Below are 18,988 nucleotides of genomic sequence, written 5' to 3'. Positions count from 1 at the left end.
TTTCTTGGAATTTAAATTTTTTGTTGTAAATTCATAGAATAAAATAAATTTTGTGTCAAGAGTATGCTGGGTCAGAGTAATTTTGTTTTTTCTTTAATGAAATCAAATCCCCATATCTATACTTTTCATAAAACCGTAATTTTGAGGCAAATCGCACTTTGCCATTTTTACAATAAAAAATCAACAAAATGCCCTTAAATCTGGAAACAGTGTGTCGTTGTAGTTTTCTGACATTATGTTTTGCTCTCCCGTTCGTACAGAGTTGTATTTTGTATTTGTTATTGGTCATTTCCACGACTGGAAACGATTGGAACGGCAGCGAAAAAAAAATCATGTTTGTCAGTCAGACCTTTCAAACACGCCATCTAATTTACATGGCGTGTTTGTCAGTCATGATTAAGCAGGGAAAAGTCAAACTGTCAGTCAGGTAAGGATTACATGTGTTTGTGTGAGGTGACTGTTTGAAGAGGTTTTCTGTCGCAGAGTGTTTTTTTTGTGGAAAACAAGCAGAGCAGAATTGCATTTTGTTTTGATAAAATGATTTGGAATTTTATTATGTTCGAGACAAAATACTTGTAGTACTTTACTTCGAACAAATATTTAAAGTTCTTATTAAATAATTAAATTACGTCGAACAAACAACAAGTGCAAATAATATTTAAACTAAAATATAACAATTTACTAAGAGTAAATAAACGAAATAAATTACCTTAAAAAAGGTAAGACAATCGAATATAATAAAGATTGCCGGACTTTCATTGTATTTTTTTATATTATTTCTATTGTTTTTAATTTTGACTAAAAAATTTCGAAAACAAATAATTTTGTAATTCAATGTAAAAATCATTAAAATTAGAACGATTTCCGATTGAATTAAAGGAACAAGCATTATTTTGTATCGCAGGATTTCAGCCAGATGGAGGTATTTCCTGTTCAAGGGTCTCGAGGAAACAACTAAAATTCATATCGTTTGTATATTTACTAAAAACATACATGCATACAATGTACATAAATACTTATATATTTTTAATGAATGAAGGAACGACCTTGACCGTTTGTTACTATCAAAACAAAATATCTCAATGATGACAAAAAACGTGTACAACATTAAATATAAATAAAACACGCACTAAAAAGGTGCAAATAATTGATTGGAACAAATTTCAATTCAAATAGTTATAAACTTTCTCTTGTGGTGATATAAAATCAGATCACAATGTTTGGTGTGCTGCAGACTAGAATGCTAATACATATACAAATGTATGTACATTAGGGTCGCCAAAAAAAATAGTGGATTTCGATAACTATAAGTTTAATTGAGAGATTCCGGTTCTAAAATTTTTTGAATTCACACGAAAGTTTCTTGTGCAGTATTGAGGAATATGCAAAAACTGTCTCATATCCTTTGATCCAGCTTATCCAATACTCAACCCAGGACAACAATCGATCATTTTAGTTGAGAACATTGACACCTTATATTCCTCCATGCAAATGGGGCCAACCTAATGTACATAAATTGTTGTAGTTATTTGCGAAAACATGTTATCAAAACAAACAACCACACAAAATAACAAGTAGGTATGTAACTAGTTTGGAATTTATGTGAATCATTTGTTATTTTGGTGCCATTGCAGCGATGGCAAAGTTGGTACAATTGTACTTTTTATACCTTTCACCATGAGTGGCAAGGGTATATACACATCTGCTCAAAATAATAGATACACCAAAATTTATTTTTTAAAAACGAAAAAAAATAATGGTATATTGTAAAATTATAAAAAAAATTCAGTCGATTTTTATTTATAGTTAAAAGGAGAGTAAAAAACAAAAACAAAATATTTCATAATTAATAATAAATATTATAAAGTAAATTAAATTTCTTAAATTTCGAAAAATTTGGTGCTCATAATAATAGATACATTTTTAAAAATTCTTATTAAACAAAAGCTAATAAATTTTATCTTAAAAAAATTAGTTTATTATTAAAGTAAAGCTAGTATCCAGTATATCCACCTTTGTTTTGTAAAACTTTCTCCACTCTTCTGGGCATACTGGATATCAAGTTCTGACACTTCTCCAATGGAATCTCGTACCATATTTTTTGCGTTTTCTCCCATAAATCGTCTTTATTTTTGAAAACTTCCTTCGAAAGCCTTATCTTTAATTCACTCCACAAGTTTTCTATTGGGTTTAAATCAGGGGATTGGCTGGGCCAGCTTAAAACAGGTACGTTATTCTCCAAGAACCAGTTTTTAACTAATCTTGAACTATGTTTTGGGTCGTTGTCCTGCTAGAATGTCCATATTAATGGCATATTTTCCGATGCATATGGAAGCATTACGTTTTCCAATATGTCTCTATACCCACTATCATTCATGGTATCTTCTATTCGGAATATCGGACCAACACCATTCCATGAAAAGCAACCCCAAACCATTATGTTTCCCCCGCCATGTTTTACCGTCTGTTTTGTAAATTTAACGTGGAATTCTTTTCCTTTTGGTCGGCGTACATTTCTTTGGCAGTCGTTTCCAAACAAATTTATTTTTGTTTCGTCGCTCCATAAAATATTTCTCCATTTTTTTCGCCTTCACACCCGGACCATTGTAAGTGCTCTTTAGCAAATTCTAATCTTGTCTTGATATTTTTTTGGCGCATTAGTGGCACTTTTCTGGCAATTCTTCCCGGCAATTTAGCTTGTAAAAGACGACGACGAACTGTTTGTGGACTGATTTCGTTACATAGCTCCGCAGAAATAGCTTTCGATGATATGAAAGGGTCTTTTTTAACCATAAGGACGATCCGCCTATCTGTTTCTGGACTGGTTTTCTTTGGTCTACCGCGAGTTTCTCTTTTTTGTTTTTTAGATAAAGCATTTTGGACAAAATGTAAAGATCTTCCTATGCTCTTTGCTATTTCCCGTAATGATTTTCCTTGATTTCTCATCGTTTGAACAATTTTTTTCTCATCTTCGGTACAATGATGATTTCGTCCCATTTTCTTCAAAAGAGTCCTATTTTTTATAAAATTGTTGCTAAAATTTAAATTATACTTACTGTTTCACGTAAATAGGAACAAAAAATTGCACAAAAAAAAAATTGTATATAAACAAATTACAAATTACTGATGTGTATCTATTTTTATGAGCAAATAATTTTTTGTAATTCAAATAAATTCGTTTTTAAAAATCAACATGAAAGCAAATAGTTGCCAGATTTTTGACTGACATGACATTGCCAGATAGAAATTTTAATAATATGATGTATTCTTAACGCTTGCGAGGAAATTTTCAATGTTACCGCCATTTAAATTTTTTCCAATTAGGTGTATCTATTATTTTGAGCAGATGTGTACATATAAGTTTTTCATTCCGTTTGTAATTTCTACATTTTTCATTTGAGACCATATAAAGTATATAGACATGTGGATCGTTAGTCAAAGTCGATACTGTCATGTTAGCGGAGTCGATGTGGGCTATTCGCTATATTGGCCGGTTCGGTTGCCACTTAAAATCGAGGAAATCGGCCCACAAATGGCTGAGATATAAGGAAAAAACCATGACAACATCGATTTTTGATCTATATCAGGAGTGCATTGCAATGATGTTTATAAAGCCATAGAGCCATGAGTTTAAGTTTAAAGTCCTTTCGTCAATAAATAGCTCTTCTGCTTTTTTACTAAGCCATGAGCTCCACATCATGAATAAAATATTGATATAATAACATTTTAAAATTGAATTAAATTTTGGAATTTGAGATATGTATGACATTCAGAAATATTTATAATTTTGATTAAAGTAAAACTAATTTTATCTTGAAAAAGTCACATCTGAAAATTTATCAGCAAACCAAAAGTACATATTTCCTCTGTGTGACAAAAACGATCTAATACAAATTGAAATTTGAAGTACTTAATGGAATTATTGAGATGTGTATCATTAAAACTTCTTAACCCCATTAGAACAATATGTTTTAACCCAAAGTTATACTGACCGTTTTCATACAAAAATTATTTCAACAGACAGTAGGTATAACTATAAATTAAGATATAACCAGATATCGTATTAATGGGAGTAAGGATATTCATATATACAGTAAAAGTTGCCTACAATACTGGTATAAATTTGTATATGTATATAAATATCTGACAATCTGATTTGAAAAACTTATCTCGCATTTTTTTTCAGATTTACATATTCGAAAAAATTTACTTTAAAAAAATCAGGGAATGGTAAATTAGGAACCCTATGGTCGTAGAATATGTAATAATTTTACAAATAATTTTACATTTGTATACCTTAACAGAAATATAATTTAGTGCACTATTAAAACTCCAGTTTTTTTTTTAAAATTTAAAAACAGTTTCCTTTGAAAACAGTTTTCTTTAAAATTTATAGCCGATGCGGAACAAGTTATCAAATTATAATCATTTTTTTGTAGAGCAGTTGTTTACAATCCAGCAAACTATTAAAGGAATAGTTGTGACTGGTAACTTAAAGTTTGTTCTTACATATACATACAGTAGCCCAATAAAGTCTACATACAGGAATTCAAATTAAATTTCTTTCGTTGAAAGCTGTATTTGTAAGTTAAAAGTAGTGAAATATACATATTTGTTAAAAAAATAAATTCACACTAAATTAAAACAACATCACTTAAGTCGGGTTTAGCAACATTTCCTATCACGTCCAAAATTTCACCGTTATTCAATTTTTTGATTCTGAGTCAAATAAAGAAATTTTTTTTTGGTGACCGAGAATAAATTTTTCGTTATTTTTCTCAGAATCAATAACTCTAATAACGGTGAACTTTTGGGCGTTATTTAAATTTTTTTTGCTAAAATCGACATAAGACATGTATTATTATATATCTCATAAAAAAAACTGCTTTAAATTAAAGTAACATAATAATTTTTCCTGTATGTAGACTTTCTTGGGCTACTGTATGTCTCTTTTTCATTCTAAATTAAAAAGAGATTGTTGGACTTACTTTCTATGATCACTTTTAAAATAAACACTCTCACAAGCATAGTTGCCAGATTATTTTATCAACTTGGCTTTCTTAAATCATTTTTCAAAAAAATGTTCAGTAGCCGTTTTGATAAATGAATTTTCTTTAGATTTAGTGTTATTGCATATTTCTCTTAACAAATCAACTTCAAAAATAGTTCTTAAAAAGTACTATCGTGGAAAATAATCTAAAAAATTATTAGTTAAAATGTCCCTAATACAAAAAAAACAAATTTCTTTAAAAATAACATCACATTGGTGGTATAAACAGTAAAAGTAAACAAGTCAAACCAGTGGTTAACTAAATACATATGTACATATCTATGTACCTGTTGTCTAAATGTTTGTTATTGTTTTTATTTTCAACAACTAATTGTTGGATGGATGGCACACAAACTTGTATATCTCTGTAGTAACAACCACTTTATAGATTCGTCTAACTGCTAGATCACTCTTACATACATATATACATACATATATGTTTGATTTCTTACTCCGCTACTACTACTAAGACAAGAATTTTTGTTGTCTTGTAAAATAAAACAAAAAAAATATCCAGCATTAAACTCGCTCCCCCAGTTAATACAACCGTTTTCTATATTTATACCCAACCATTCAACCAACAAAACAACCATGCTCCAACTGGTCTATGATCGTAGACTATGGCTTAGTTAACACAGCAAAATACGAAACAGTTTTATTTCAACAATCAACCGTGTCACGCAAAACTAAAAATATTTACTATTGGCAAATTGACAAAATAATAATAATAATAATAAAAAGGAATACTGCAATTATAATTTAATAAAGAAACAGCAAATACCCACTACTAAATTAATAATCTTCTTGCGAATAATAAAAAAATATAAAATAATAGTATATGTATGTATGAATGTACGTGTATAAAATTAAAAATAAAAATGGAGAATTGAGAATTTCTACACAAAATAAAATAACATTCCAAAACAACGACAAAATAAAACTTGTTGGCATTCCTAGCATTTTTAATTTGAATATGCAAATTCAAAGTTATACTCTCTAGCAACTTTAGAGTTGTAAATATCTGAGTATCTGTGGCAATAGCATAAAACATCTTAAGTTGAATAAAGTTGAAATATGTTTAAATTGTAAAATTATTAATCTACGCATCAAAAATCATAAAAAATGTTCCTTGAATTATAAATTAATTTAAAGCTCAAATTAAATCACCATATTGAACATGCTGATAGATATATCGCTTATTTTCTTCAAGATTGTCATAAATCATAACTAGGTTGGTGAATGGCACTAATTATAATTCAAAGGGGAACTTTATAAAATGTGAAAAACTACTGAGATACTGATGAGATATTTATTCTGAATTTGATATGAGTCCATAGAAACCCATTTTGTTGAATTGTTATATTTTTTTTCTAAATTGTCTTAACTGTTGTAAAAAGACATATTCTTAAATTAAATATTTAGCTAAATTTTATATTTGAAAATAGTTTATGTAAAATTATCTTTTAATGACTTTTCAGTTCTTCAGCATATTTAATAATATAATTTACAAAATAAAGTGTACCAAAACAATAGTTAATTTAATATCTCAAGACTATGATTTTTGATTTAAGTTGTATGAATGTGTTGCCACAAACTCTCTTCATAAAAGAAAAAAATAAATATTCGAAATGTATCTACGAGATGAATGGAATCAAAAGTTACCAGATTAGTGCGTATTTATGAACAATTTCTTCAGAGACTGGCAAAGACTAAACAATTTTTATTTATCACATGATATGTGTAATGATGAGTTTTCTAAGCATATTTTTTCTTTGTTATTCGTTTACCTTGGTGTTGCAAAAAAAATCACCTAATTTTGGCTCAAACAAACCACAATATTTAATTTTCAAGCAGTGAAAACTGTTGGAGTTTCAAATATGTACCAACAAACATTCTTTCACATAATTGTAGTTGTTGAATGAATGACACATATACAAATACACATTCATTCATGTACATGTATTTACGTTACACTAGATTTTCTTGATTTTATTTCCATTCCCTCACGCCTTCAAATCAAGAATGTACATTAGGAATACAAGTTTTTTATTTTGCTATTTTTTTTTTTAATTTTGCACTTGTTTTTACAATTTGAATTTAATTTTTTAAGAAAATGCCTCAAACAAACTCGCTGCCTTCGATTGAACAAAAATTACTGAATGTTATAGCTGGACAGGATTTGGGTGATATAACGCAGGAATTGTGTGATTTTTCATTGGAAGAGCAAAATGCTACAGCTGAGGCGCAAGGTATACAGCCAAGTGCAGCTTCTGATTTTACACCAGTTTTGGGCAAAACTGTAACCTATATAGTGGCCTGTGTTTTATTCAATGAAGACAATGAGGTATTGGCCATGCAGGAAGCTAAACAGTCATGTGCAGGTATGTCTATATTACACAAATACGTTTTTATATGTATGTACTGGGTATGTCAACTGAGGGTTTTTCAATCGAAAAATAATTAAAACAATTACAGAAAAATATAATTGTTTAAGACGAATCTCTTTTACATATAGTATATTTTCAATATGACATTAGGCCGGGTCGATTTGTATGGACGATCAAAAAGTAAAAATCGTATAGCGGAAACGCAATATACGATTTTTCGTGAAAACAATCGACCCGCCCTAATGCACATACATATGATTTGAAAATATTGAAAAATGTGTATTTATTTTAAAACACACATTACAATTCAGTTAGAGGTTTAAACAGGTTTAATTAAATAATACAAATTTCAAACCATAGCACAGAAAAAAGAAATTCATAATTGGAATGAATTTTGTAATAAATATTATTAATCGAACTTGACTTTTTTTCCCAAACTTTTTTCGTTCAGAATAAGAACATGTTCATAAATATTATAAAATTGTTCATGACGGAAATTTTTGCTTTTTTTGCTAAGTTTAATAATTTTTTATAATAAATTGCATTATAATTGCATTATCTAATGAATTAATTCAAAACTATTTACATAATAGCCATATATTGGCCAATATTTTAAGATGAATGAATTGAAATCAATGAAATCAAATCATAATATTTATGTTGAAACCTTTTTCTGTGAGGGTAACATAGGACATGGTACAATCAGTTACCAGATACAATTATTAGAGAGAGTTTCCAATGTTCATCCCTAAAACGTCAAACTATGTATTTAATCACTTAACTTTTTTTAATTTGTTACCGCATTTCCTTTTTATATTTTTTAATTTTCTTTTGTTTGACGTTATAGGGAATGTATAATTGAGAACATACTTTCTAATAATTGTACCTTGCTAATTCTACAATAACATAGGAGACGTAATTGTCAAAAACCTATCTCTTGCAACAACAAAATACATGTTAGTCAATGTATTTTGTTGTTGTATGAAACATATGATTTGTTGTATTTTTGTTAGACAAAACAGATTGTCTCGTCTCTATGTATAATTCTCTATGTTACAAACTATGAAATCAATTTCAATATTTAATTCGGAAAATAACAGGGACTACTATAACATGCATTTCGTTACCTATAATGCAAAAGGGAACATCAACACTTTTTTAAATTTTACAGGATAGACAAAAAACATAATAAAATTGAAAGTGTTGAGGTTATAAATATGATTTTCTTTTTTCAATAAAGCCGTTATTTTTAAAAACAGATATAATTGAATTGAATTTTTTGGTCGTTACGCCATTTTGCATTTCAGGTGACAATTTGTACAAAAATTGCAGCCCAGGTCATAACATATTCTTGATTTTCTAATGATGTTTTAAAACCTGCAAATCTGACAAGTATTAGAACAAATCATATTATTCTAATATATTTTTTGTTCAAGATCTCTTAACAATTTGCTAAAAAAAATTTGGAAAATTTTTAAAAAAATTTTCTCACACATTTCTTAATTCTAAGCTTATTACAGGAAAAATATTTTTTTATTATGGTGTAACAATTAGACAAATCTGTGCTGAGTTAGAGAGCTCAATTTAAATAGAATGAATAATTTCAAAACTAATTATAGATCTTCAATTGATATACATAATTGTATTTTTTTATTTTCTTAACTTTAAAAAAAAAAAATTAATTGTATTTTAGGCAAATGGTACCTTCCAGCTGGCCGTATGGAAAAAAATGAAACAATCTGTGAAGCAGCCATTAGGGAAGTATACGAGGAAACTGGTCTAAATTGTGAAATAAATACACTTTTGGCAATTGAGGCAGCGGGTGGTTCATGGTTTCGATTTGTTTTAACCGGTCGAATAACAGGTGGATCGTTGAAAACACCTTCACAAGCTGATAGTGAATCGCTGCAAGCAAGATGGGTGTCAGATATCAAAGAATTGCCGTTAAGAGCAAATGATATTTTAAACATTATTGACATTGGAAAGTCTTATGTCAGCCGCAATCATTCACCACAGCCCGTTTTATGGCATAATGAAGTCATTCCTACCAAATATTCTCACCACAAAAATTACTTACGCGTTGTGGCCGTGATACGCAAAAGAGCCACAAACGCTTTAAATGTATTGGTGAGTGAAAAGAACGTACACCATTTCCCAACAGTCGAAGTTCACCCACAGAGAAGTTTGCACTCGACTTTACGTAAATTCATGATTGAATTGTTTGGTGCTGAACTTCCTCAGCATCGTCCTCATGGCATTTTAAGTGTTGAACACTGTCCATCACCACCACCTCATACGAGCGATGGCATTTGCTTAAATGTATTGGTCGTATTTAGGCCACCATTAGAAGAAGTGTCCCTAATTGGAAAGTGCACTTGGCATGAGTTAAGTAAAACTCTAGAAGAAAAGCTTGGACGTATTCTATCTAGTAAACATTCAACAATTCCTTTAAATGTTATACGATAGATATTTATAGCATTTATTTAACTACATAGATTTAATTGTACCAGGTTTTGGAAAAAGCAAGACATTTTGTATATAGTTTTTAAATTCTCTTTGTTTTTAATGTTACTTACATGAATATTACGCATGTAATAATACCACACTCTCCAGTCTAAATATACATAACACTCATTTTCGAAAACACCGCCGAAACTTAAAATGTACGATACTTACATGTCTAAACTCTTTTAGATAATTTAATTTATAGAATGTATGAGATCTATAAGATTTAAACTAATCAAATCATTTTAATATTGGTATCTTCTAATAAATGTTTATTCAGACCATATTGAATTTTCAGAAATTTTCATATTGAATTATTACCAGAAGATAAAATTAAATTAACTGGAATTAGTTTAAATTTTATAGATCTCAAAAAACTGTAACTATTATAAAAATACCAAATCTTAATTTTCCATATTTTAGAAATAATATGTTCATCATTTCACTCGAAACTGTGCTTTTTTTAGTTACAGCGGTCTTCTTGCGAATGAGCGATATGTAAACTGAATTGTGAATTGGCTTAAGCAGTTAATTAAAAAAAGCTTTAATTAAAACCAATACAATATACATACATATAGATACATATTTATTATTATAATTTTTATACATGGTTGTTTGCAACTACTTTATTATTGTAGAATTGTTTATGTTTTCAAAAGTAATAAACAGAAATGTTTAAGTAAAAAAAATATATAGTATAAATAAATAGTACTGTATAATAGGGATATTCATTTAACCGTATAAGTTTACACAATTTGTAAATGTATATATACATTTTTGTGTAAATAAATTTTGCTTTACAAAGCATTTATTTGATTACTTGAAAACCCCTACTAATATTTATTTAAATGCAATTTACAAAGAATGTTTTTCGTCTGAACAAGTGTTTCGTTTAATTGGAATAGTGTAAAACTTAAAAAACATTATCTACATGCATATACACACACACACAAACATTCATTATAAAAATGTAATTATTATTTTAACTAAAAGGTAACTAGCTGGATATTGACTAGTATAGTCAACAATATATTAATTTGTAAAAGAAATAAACTTAAAAAGTACATAATTAAGTTGCATTAAATTGATGAAATCATTTAGTCTTTCCACACCTTGTTGAATAAATCCATAAATGAGTCGTAAATCATGAATGTTATGGCTACATCGAGACAGACACGACCTAGACGAGGCACTGTGCCCTTGTAGAAGGCGGTAACACCTTCATTCTTCCAAATTTGCATGGCACAATCGGCGGTATTTTTATATTTGGCAGCTTCTAAGCCTTGCATACGTGTCTTGACCACATCCAAAGGAGTGTTACCGAACACAGATGCAGCACCGGCAAACGCACCGAATGCACCAACCAATAATTTAGGAACATGTTTGTTTTTGTCATCTCCCTTATACATATCCTTAAGAGATTCCATGACGAAGAAACGAATTGCTTGATTGGAACCCTGCTTTAAGATGGTGGGTGTCAAACCCTTGTAAATGCCGCTAATACCTGCAAATCAAGTTTTATTAATTACACTCAAAGCTGAATGAATAATCATACAAACATACCTTCTGCTTTAATAATACAGCCTACACCATGAGCAAATCCTTTATATTGAGGTTTGGCGCTACGCTGATCGTTAATAAATTTCACTTTAATGGTCTCCATGGGTGTTACAGCCAACACAGCTTCACATACACCAGCTCCCAAGCCAGCCAACAATTTCCCGGAAGTACTTAATTGGCCATTTTCATCAGCCAAATGACCACGTAATGTTTCGAATGCTCCAAACCTGTAAAATAAATCCAACACAGTCATACACGTTTTTCCACAAAGTTGCAAAACCTACCTAGCCGCCGATTTTGGTATACTTCCGTACAGCAAAACACTCAAACCTCTGTACAGGCCAAAGAAACCTCTCTGTTGGATTGTCTTTTTCACACAGTCACCAATGCCGTTGTATCGTTTGTTAGCACCTTTCTCGTCCAATTGCAACTGTGTCTTGACATATTCCGTGGGATAGGTGATGCAAATTTCGATACCACCGGTAATACCTCCAGCAATAATACCTTTCACACCTTTACCACCACCACTAGGAGCTGCAGCACCAGTCTGTGCCATCCAGGGACGCTGGCCAAAGGGATTTACGAAAGCACCAATAGGACGATCCATTTTATATTTTAATAGGATATATTTAAATTTTTTACAACGATATTAAACTTTCACACACGTACGGAATTAAGCTGTAAGTAAAAATATTTAGTTATCCAAGAGATTAGATAGATACGTTTATTATTAATTTCATTTTGTAACAACAAAACCTCTAAAAAAACCATTTTAAATTAAAACTATTAAAAACATAAAACCACCCTCACAGAGAATCTGCCTTGAAACTGTCTACTGAAATATGATAAATTATACCGGCTAAACTTTTTATATTGCATATATAAAATTATCTGTAACATATTTATAGCAATTATGAACTGCTTACACAGAATTTGATTTCGATCCAACATTTTGCGATATGTATGCTGACATAGTTTAGCAACTAAACTAAACTTTAGTTGAATACAACATTTCCAATGATAGGAACATTTATTTTTATACCCTTCACCATGAGTGACAATGGTATATATAAGTTTGTCATTCCGTTTGTAATTTCTACATTTTTCATTTGCGACCCCACAAACTATATACATACATATGTATTAGAGTGACAATCAGTTGTATGGAAAAAAATGTTTCTTAAAATTTTGAAGAGTGCCGGGTGGAATATTGTGACACTAGGCCTAAATGTTAAGTGCTGAAAATTTGAGCCAAATCGGGCAACGATTTCTGGACGCGCATCGAGGTCAAAGTTCAGATATATGCAAAATTATACTATTTATATGGAATAAATAGGTGAAACACGTTAAATTTCTGCATTGTTTTCTAGAAATATGTAGATTTATTTATATTAATGAATATTACATTAAAAAAAAGTTTTGGAAATTAACCCTGTATCTCCTTTGGTTCAAAATGACCCAAAAACTGTATTATCGCCAAAATTAGAGAAAAATGCAAATTTTTCAGTTTTTGAAAAAATTTTGCTACTAAATAAATACTTTTGCAATTGAATGCAAAATAATCGAAATATGTACGTAATTATCGTTGTAATGAGATATAAATGACAAAATTTGATTAAAAAATGTTAAAGTTATTACAAATTCGCCAGACCATTACCGTGTTTCAGGCCACTTGAACAAAAAATTTAGAAAAAAAATTTAGATATTTCGAGAAAAATTAAAATAAAAGCTCATTTTTACTTAAAATATGTCCATATTTACTTGTATATAAGATTTTGTCTTCGTAGGATACCGTTAACCTATTCGCAGGTATGGCCAAAAAAAATAATTTTTTTAACGGCTGTTTCAAAACTCCATTTTCAAATTTTTAAAAATTTTGTTAAACAAATTTCAGATTTTTTCGATCATCACATTGGGGTTTATTGAGATCAAAATAGGGAATAAAAATATGAAAAAATTATGTCAATACCTCTTACAGTTTTTCCGTACCTGCGATTGAAATTTTGCGTTTTTCAAGAAAAACTAATTTTTTGTCCATATTTAGGCGAATGAGTCCAATTTCCTTACTGTTATAAATTTTAAGTAAAACCTATTCATAATATTATAGTCCTTGTAATTTTAAATATGTTCTGAAAGTTTTACTAAAATCGGAAAACGATAACCTTTGAATCGTGAAGGTCAAAGGTCAAATTTTTCAATATTTGGAATTTCTAATGAAAAGATAGCGAAATGTTACATATTTTTGGGCCGATTTTCATGAAACTTGAGGAAAATATAACATAAAGTCCAGAATTTAAAATAACAGCACAAAAATGGAAATTAACACTTAGCAGCACTTGGGGTCCAAATTATTCTCAACTTTTAAAATCAAGAAAAACACAACCATTTTGACCCCAAGTCCTCTTAAAGGTTAAAATTCATTTTTGCACTGTTGTTGTAAATGCTAGACCCCAATATATATTTTCCTCAAGTTTCATGAAAATCGGCCCAAAAATATGTAACATTTCACTATCTTTTCATTAGAAATTCCAAATATTGAAAAATTTGACCTTTGACCTTCACGATTCAAAGGTTATAGTTTTCCGATTTTAGTAAAACTTTCAGAACATATTTAAAATTACAAGGACTATAATATTATGAATAGGTTTTACTTAAAATTTATAACAGTAAGGAAATTGGACTCATTCGCCTAAATATGGACAAAAAATTAGTTTTTCTTGAAAAACGCAAAATTTCAATCGCAGGTACGGAAAAACTGTAAGAGGTATTGACATAATTTTTTCATATTTTTATTCCCTATTTTGATCTCAATAAACCCCAATGTGATGATCGAAAAAATCTGAAATTTGTTTAACAAAATTTTTAAAAATTTGAAAATGGAGTTTTGAAACAGCCGTTAAAAAAAATTATTTTTTTTGGCCATACCTGCGAATAGGTTAACGGTATCCTACGAAGACAAAATCTTATATACAAGTAAATATGGACATATTTTAAGTAAAAATGAGCTTTTATTTTAATTTTTCTCGAAATATCTAAATTTTTTTTCTAAATTTTTTGTTCAAGTGGCCTGAAACACGGTAATGGTCTGGCGAATTTGTAATAACTTTAACATTTTTTAATCAAATTTTGTCATTTATATCTCATTACAACGATAATTACGTACATATTTCGATTCTTTTGCATTCAATTGCAAAAGTATTTATTTAGTAGCAAAATTTTTTCAAAAACTGAAAAATTTGCATTTTTCTCTAATTTTGGCGATAATACAGTTTTTGGGTCATTTTGAACCAAAGGAGATACAGGGTTAATTTCCAAAACTTTTTTTTAATGTAATATTCATTAATATAAATAAATCTACATATTTCTAGAAAACAATGCAGAAAGTTAACGAGTTTCACCTATTTATTCCATATTAACAGTAAAATTTTGCATATATCTGAACTTTGACCTCGATGCGCGTCCAGAAATCGTTGCCCGATTTGGCTCAAATTTTCAGCACTTAACATTTAGGCCTAGTGTTACAATATTCCACCCGGCACTCTTTGAAATCTAAAAAAAAAAATCGGCTGTCACTCTAATATGTATATTCTAGATCGTTATAGATAGCGAAGTCGATATAGCCATGTCCGTCTGTATGTTGAAACTTTCCGTAGCCCCCAAATAACTTACAAACATGATTGATACATCAATATATCGGGAATTCTCCCGGCTATTTAAAATCGGACTACAAATGGCTGAGATATAAGGAAGAAACCGGGACAATCGGGATTTTTGGCCTATTTTTTATCTATATATGGATTACTAAGTTATTAATATTAATATAGACAATATGGATATCTAATGATAGATATTTCAAAGTCCATTGCAACGATGTATATTAGGCTATAGTAAGTTGGAGCTACTATGGGTCAAAATCGGGAAAAATATTTTTTAACTCGAATTTTTTTTTTCATCAAAAAAATTTCTTTTTTGTCAAAAATTCTTTTTTAATGATATAAAACTGAAAAAAATAAATATTTTTAAGTATAATTTGGTGAAGGGTATATAAGATTCGGCACAGCCGAGTATAGCTCTCTTACTTGTTGATTATGAATTTGTTCTCAGTGACATGGTATTATTATTTAATCTAACGATTTATAGAGTTTTCTGGATGATAACCAACTTTTTTGGTAGAGTTTACCTTAATATAATGTTGTACAGTCACATGTCTTGACAGAAAATCTACAATTTGGTATGTAAGTAATCTCTTATTGAAAGCACTCTTCTCAAAAAATGTATTCGATAAAAATTAATTATTAAAATAAAAAATTTAACCAAATTTATTTGTAACGGAGCCGTAAATTATAAAGAAATTTTCTTTCTAACAACATTTGTTGTTAGATTATCCTCGTTAGTAACATTTTTCTTCCAAGTAAAAATTAAAAAATAAATGCAAGAAAAATGTTACTAACGAGGATAATCCATACATAGCCATTACCTGATGAAAAAGGTAATGTTTTTTAATTCCAATTTCAAAGTTCTATTTTCAAACTTGAAAAAAAATTCTTAAACAAAGTGTAAAAATGTGAAAATGTATCTGTAATTTTATTAATTTGAAGCTCGATTAGTGCTAGATATCAATTTGAAGTTTTATTGTCAGAATATCTTTTAGTGTATTGGTAACATTCTTTATTCAGATATGGATTAGAAGGTTATTTGCCTATGAAATACAGCATGTTAGTTTGCATTAAACAACTATATGAGAATCTAAAATTCTGTAATTCAATGTTAGGTCTCCTTCACAGCGAAAACTTCTCTTCCAATTTCAAATGGATTATTTTGTAACTCTCGGTTGGGGTTGCATTTTTGTTTTAAATTTAATTAATTATTCGGGGTTGTCATAGAATTCAATCATTGTCGGAATCGGGTTTAAAAACGACATAAAAAGTGCAATGGTCTCGTGAAATCGAAAGTTATCGGTTTTATATTCGATCTAGAAGTAAATTCTTTATCGATTAAACAAAAAATTACATTGGATTTCATAAGTCAAATGTACCTTTTTTGTCGTTTTCAAACCCGATTCCGACAATGATTGGATTCTATGACAACACCGAATAATTAATTAAATTACAATAAAAAATACTCGTCTGTTATTACACTTTTGTTCGTCACTGTATATGGTTTTCGTACCCAACACACTTGAAAAATGATTGCTAATCAATTTCAATATTTATATACATAAACCCGCGAATAATCCGGCAGGATCATGCGATTTAAAACCTTTGGATTGTTAAATACATATGCATATATAAAAAATCGTTTACGTATATACTTATGTATGTACACATGCATATATGTATGTAAATTTTATATACGGATAAAGTTTTAAATTAATACATATTTGTTTCTTTGGTTTTTTTCCAAATGATATTTATATTTTTATTTATACCATAATTCACATCACTAAATTAATTATGTATGTACGTTCGAACCGTTCGTATACGCGTATATTCAAAATGCTCTTGACTCTGAAATAATCTCTATAGGTACTGATAATGTTGAAAAACATACAAATGTGTATGTACAGATAGGTAGTAGCTAAATATTTAAACACTGTTATTTGCGTTAAAATTTAGTATTTTGCAATCATTTATTGTATTTAGTAGAGTTATGTCATAAATTTACTAAGTAAAATTGAAGAACTACTAATTTTCAATATACATATGGAAAGAACATATTTGTTATATAATATTGCACATTGCATACACCACAGAAGTTATTGATATTCTTGAAAAATAATTGATGTTTATAAGTATTATTGTTCGCTTAAAGCTTTGCAACTATCAGAACGTCGTTAATTTATTGAGACTGTGTTTGACTGTAAAGAGTATCTGTGTGTACGTTAGTAAACTACTCTTTTGTGATCTTCCAAAAACTTTCCCGTACTACGTCATCGTTTTTTGTTTGTTTTGTTTGATGTATTTTATAGTATTGAATTTTATTTCATTGTTATATGTATTAATAAAGCTAATTTACCACAAAAAATCGATTATTTATTTACAAAATAATTAAAAAATTTAAATATTTATGTATATTACACGAATTTGCTATTATTGGGACACAGCTCGACGATCGGTGTCTATGAAAACGCGTTCATTTATTAAAGTTTGTTATTGTTCCAGCCAGGCAACTTAATAGTTGTCCACAGAAAAACAATCGTACGATACGGTGCCAATCGAACAACTACTGCGATCGCTAAACTAATTCCAATTTCCAACCTATATTGTTTTTATTTATTTTTTTGTATTTCACTCATCTTTGGAGAGTCGACGAAAGCAAGCAACAATAACATTAATTTCGTATATTGTAAAACGTATGTATGAATAAGTTTATTTATGTATATATGGATGTATGAATATGGGAATGAATGTATATACAAATATACGTGTATTTTAGCTCTAGCATATCGCACCATACGCTACTCTCTTCAACTAAACCAAACAAGTCATCTACAACAACGAAACCAATATAATAAAAAAGTGAAACACTCAACCAGTCTCGCCCAATCAACCTACCAACAGTATGGAATACAGTGAAGTTTAATAATTTCTAACGTAAATAAAATACAGTGATGGTTAATTATTTATGACGTGTCTAAAATATATGTATTTGTAAATGTCTTCGCCATATTCAATGTCATTTATATTTAATTAAAATCTTGCGCAAATTTTCGGACTCCCTTTATATTCCATTCCGCCTACACAACCATGTATTTTAACATATAAGTACATTAGATATGCCCTTATTTTGTTCAACTAACTACTGCAAAATTTAAGTGCAATCGGATAACTAGAACACGTGCAGGAAATCGATTGAAAGTTGTAAAATTGGGTAAATAATGGTACTTTTTTCGATATCTTAAAAAAATTCCTTAATTGAAAACTGTTTTTTAAACATTTGCAATAAACCTTAGCTTCTAGAGAAAATTATCTTTATAATGTCCCAAGGTCTAAAATTCTTTTGCGCCATCTAAAATTTAATTTTTTGTTATAATGGATTAATGAAGTCCATGTAAAAATATATACATATTATTTTTTGAAATAGTTACGGTTCAATAGAGTTCAATATTTTATCTTAACAAATAAATTTCATCTACTTGTTATTTTTAATATTTTTTAGTGCAACTTTTTTAATATTTATTAGAAAATATGCTAAACAAATTTTGTGACCAAAAAATCGGTCCTTACGCTAAACCATAATAGCAACAACCATTAAGGTATATGTAATGGGTTGATTATGAATGGTAGCCGAAGTATCGGATATCGGAAAAAGTGCCATTATTTACCCTTTTTTAAAACCTTCAATTGATTTCCGGCACGGGTTCTAGTTATCCGATTGCACTTAAATTTTCTAGTATCTAGTTAGTTTTATATACCAATGAACAAAATAAGGCCCATCCAAAGCAAATCTATTTTTTAAGGGCACGTCTAATGACATACATACATAT

At 29.2% G+C, this 18,988-nt stretch overlaps 2 protein-coding genes across 5 annotated transcripts; one reads left to right on the top strand and one right to left on the bottom strand.

Moving 5' to 3' along the window:
• The first annotated feature begins 332 nt into the window (after positions 1-332).
• LOC135949181 (8-oxo-dGDP phosphatase NUDT18) lies at positions 333-12,181 on the top strand. Of its 4 annotated transcripts, none has more exons than XM_065498654.1 (3): positions 333-427; positions 7,161-7,431; positions 9,131-12,181. In XM_065498654.1, the coding sequence occupies exons 2-3, from the start codon at positions 7,164-7,166 to the stop codon at positions 9,901-9,903; spliced, it is 1,041 nt and encodes a 346-aa protein (XP_065354726.1). In that variant the 5' UTR covers positions 333-427; positions 7,161-7,163; the 3' UTR covers positions 9,904-12,181. The 4 variants fall into 4 exon arrangements, with proteins under 4 accessions (XP_065354726.1, XP_065354724.1, XP_065354725.1 ...); XM_065498652.1 differs by lacking the exon at positions 333-427 and adding an exon at positions 590-719; XM_065498653.1 differs by lacking the exon at positions 333-427 and adding an exon at positions 1,269-1,578.
• On the bottom strand, positions 10,508-17,718 carry LOC135949183 (putative tricarboxylate transport protein, mitochondrial). Its single transcript, XM_065498655.1, has 4 exons — positions 17,580-17,718; positions 11,787-12,180; positions 11,506-11,729; positions 10,508-11,446 (listed from the first exon to the last, which is right to left on the bottom strand). The coding sequence occupies exons 2-4, from the start codon at positions 12,107-12,109 to the stop codon at positions 11,040-11,042; spliced, it is 954 nt and encodes a 317-aa protein (XP_065354727.1). The 5' UTR covers positions 12,110-12,180; positions 17,580-17,718; the 3' UTR covers positions 10,508-11,039.
• Between the last annotated feature and the right edge of the window lie 1,270 nt (positions 17,719-18,988).

Source organism: Calliphora vicina, chromosome 1 (genome assembly GCF_958450345.1).
Source record: "Calliphora vicina chromosome 1, idCalVici1.1, whole genome shotgun sequence".
NCBI classification, from domain to species: Eukaryota; Metazoa; Arthropoda; class Insecta; order Diptera; family Calliphoridae; genus Calliphora; species Calliphora vicina.
The sequence above is the reverse complement of the archived record's forward strand: the minus strand, read 5'-3'. Positions and strand labels throughout refer to the sequence as shown.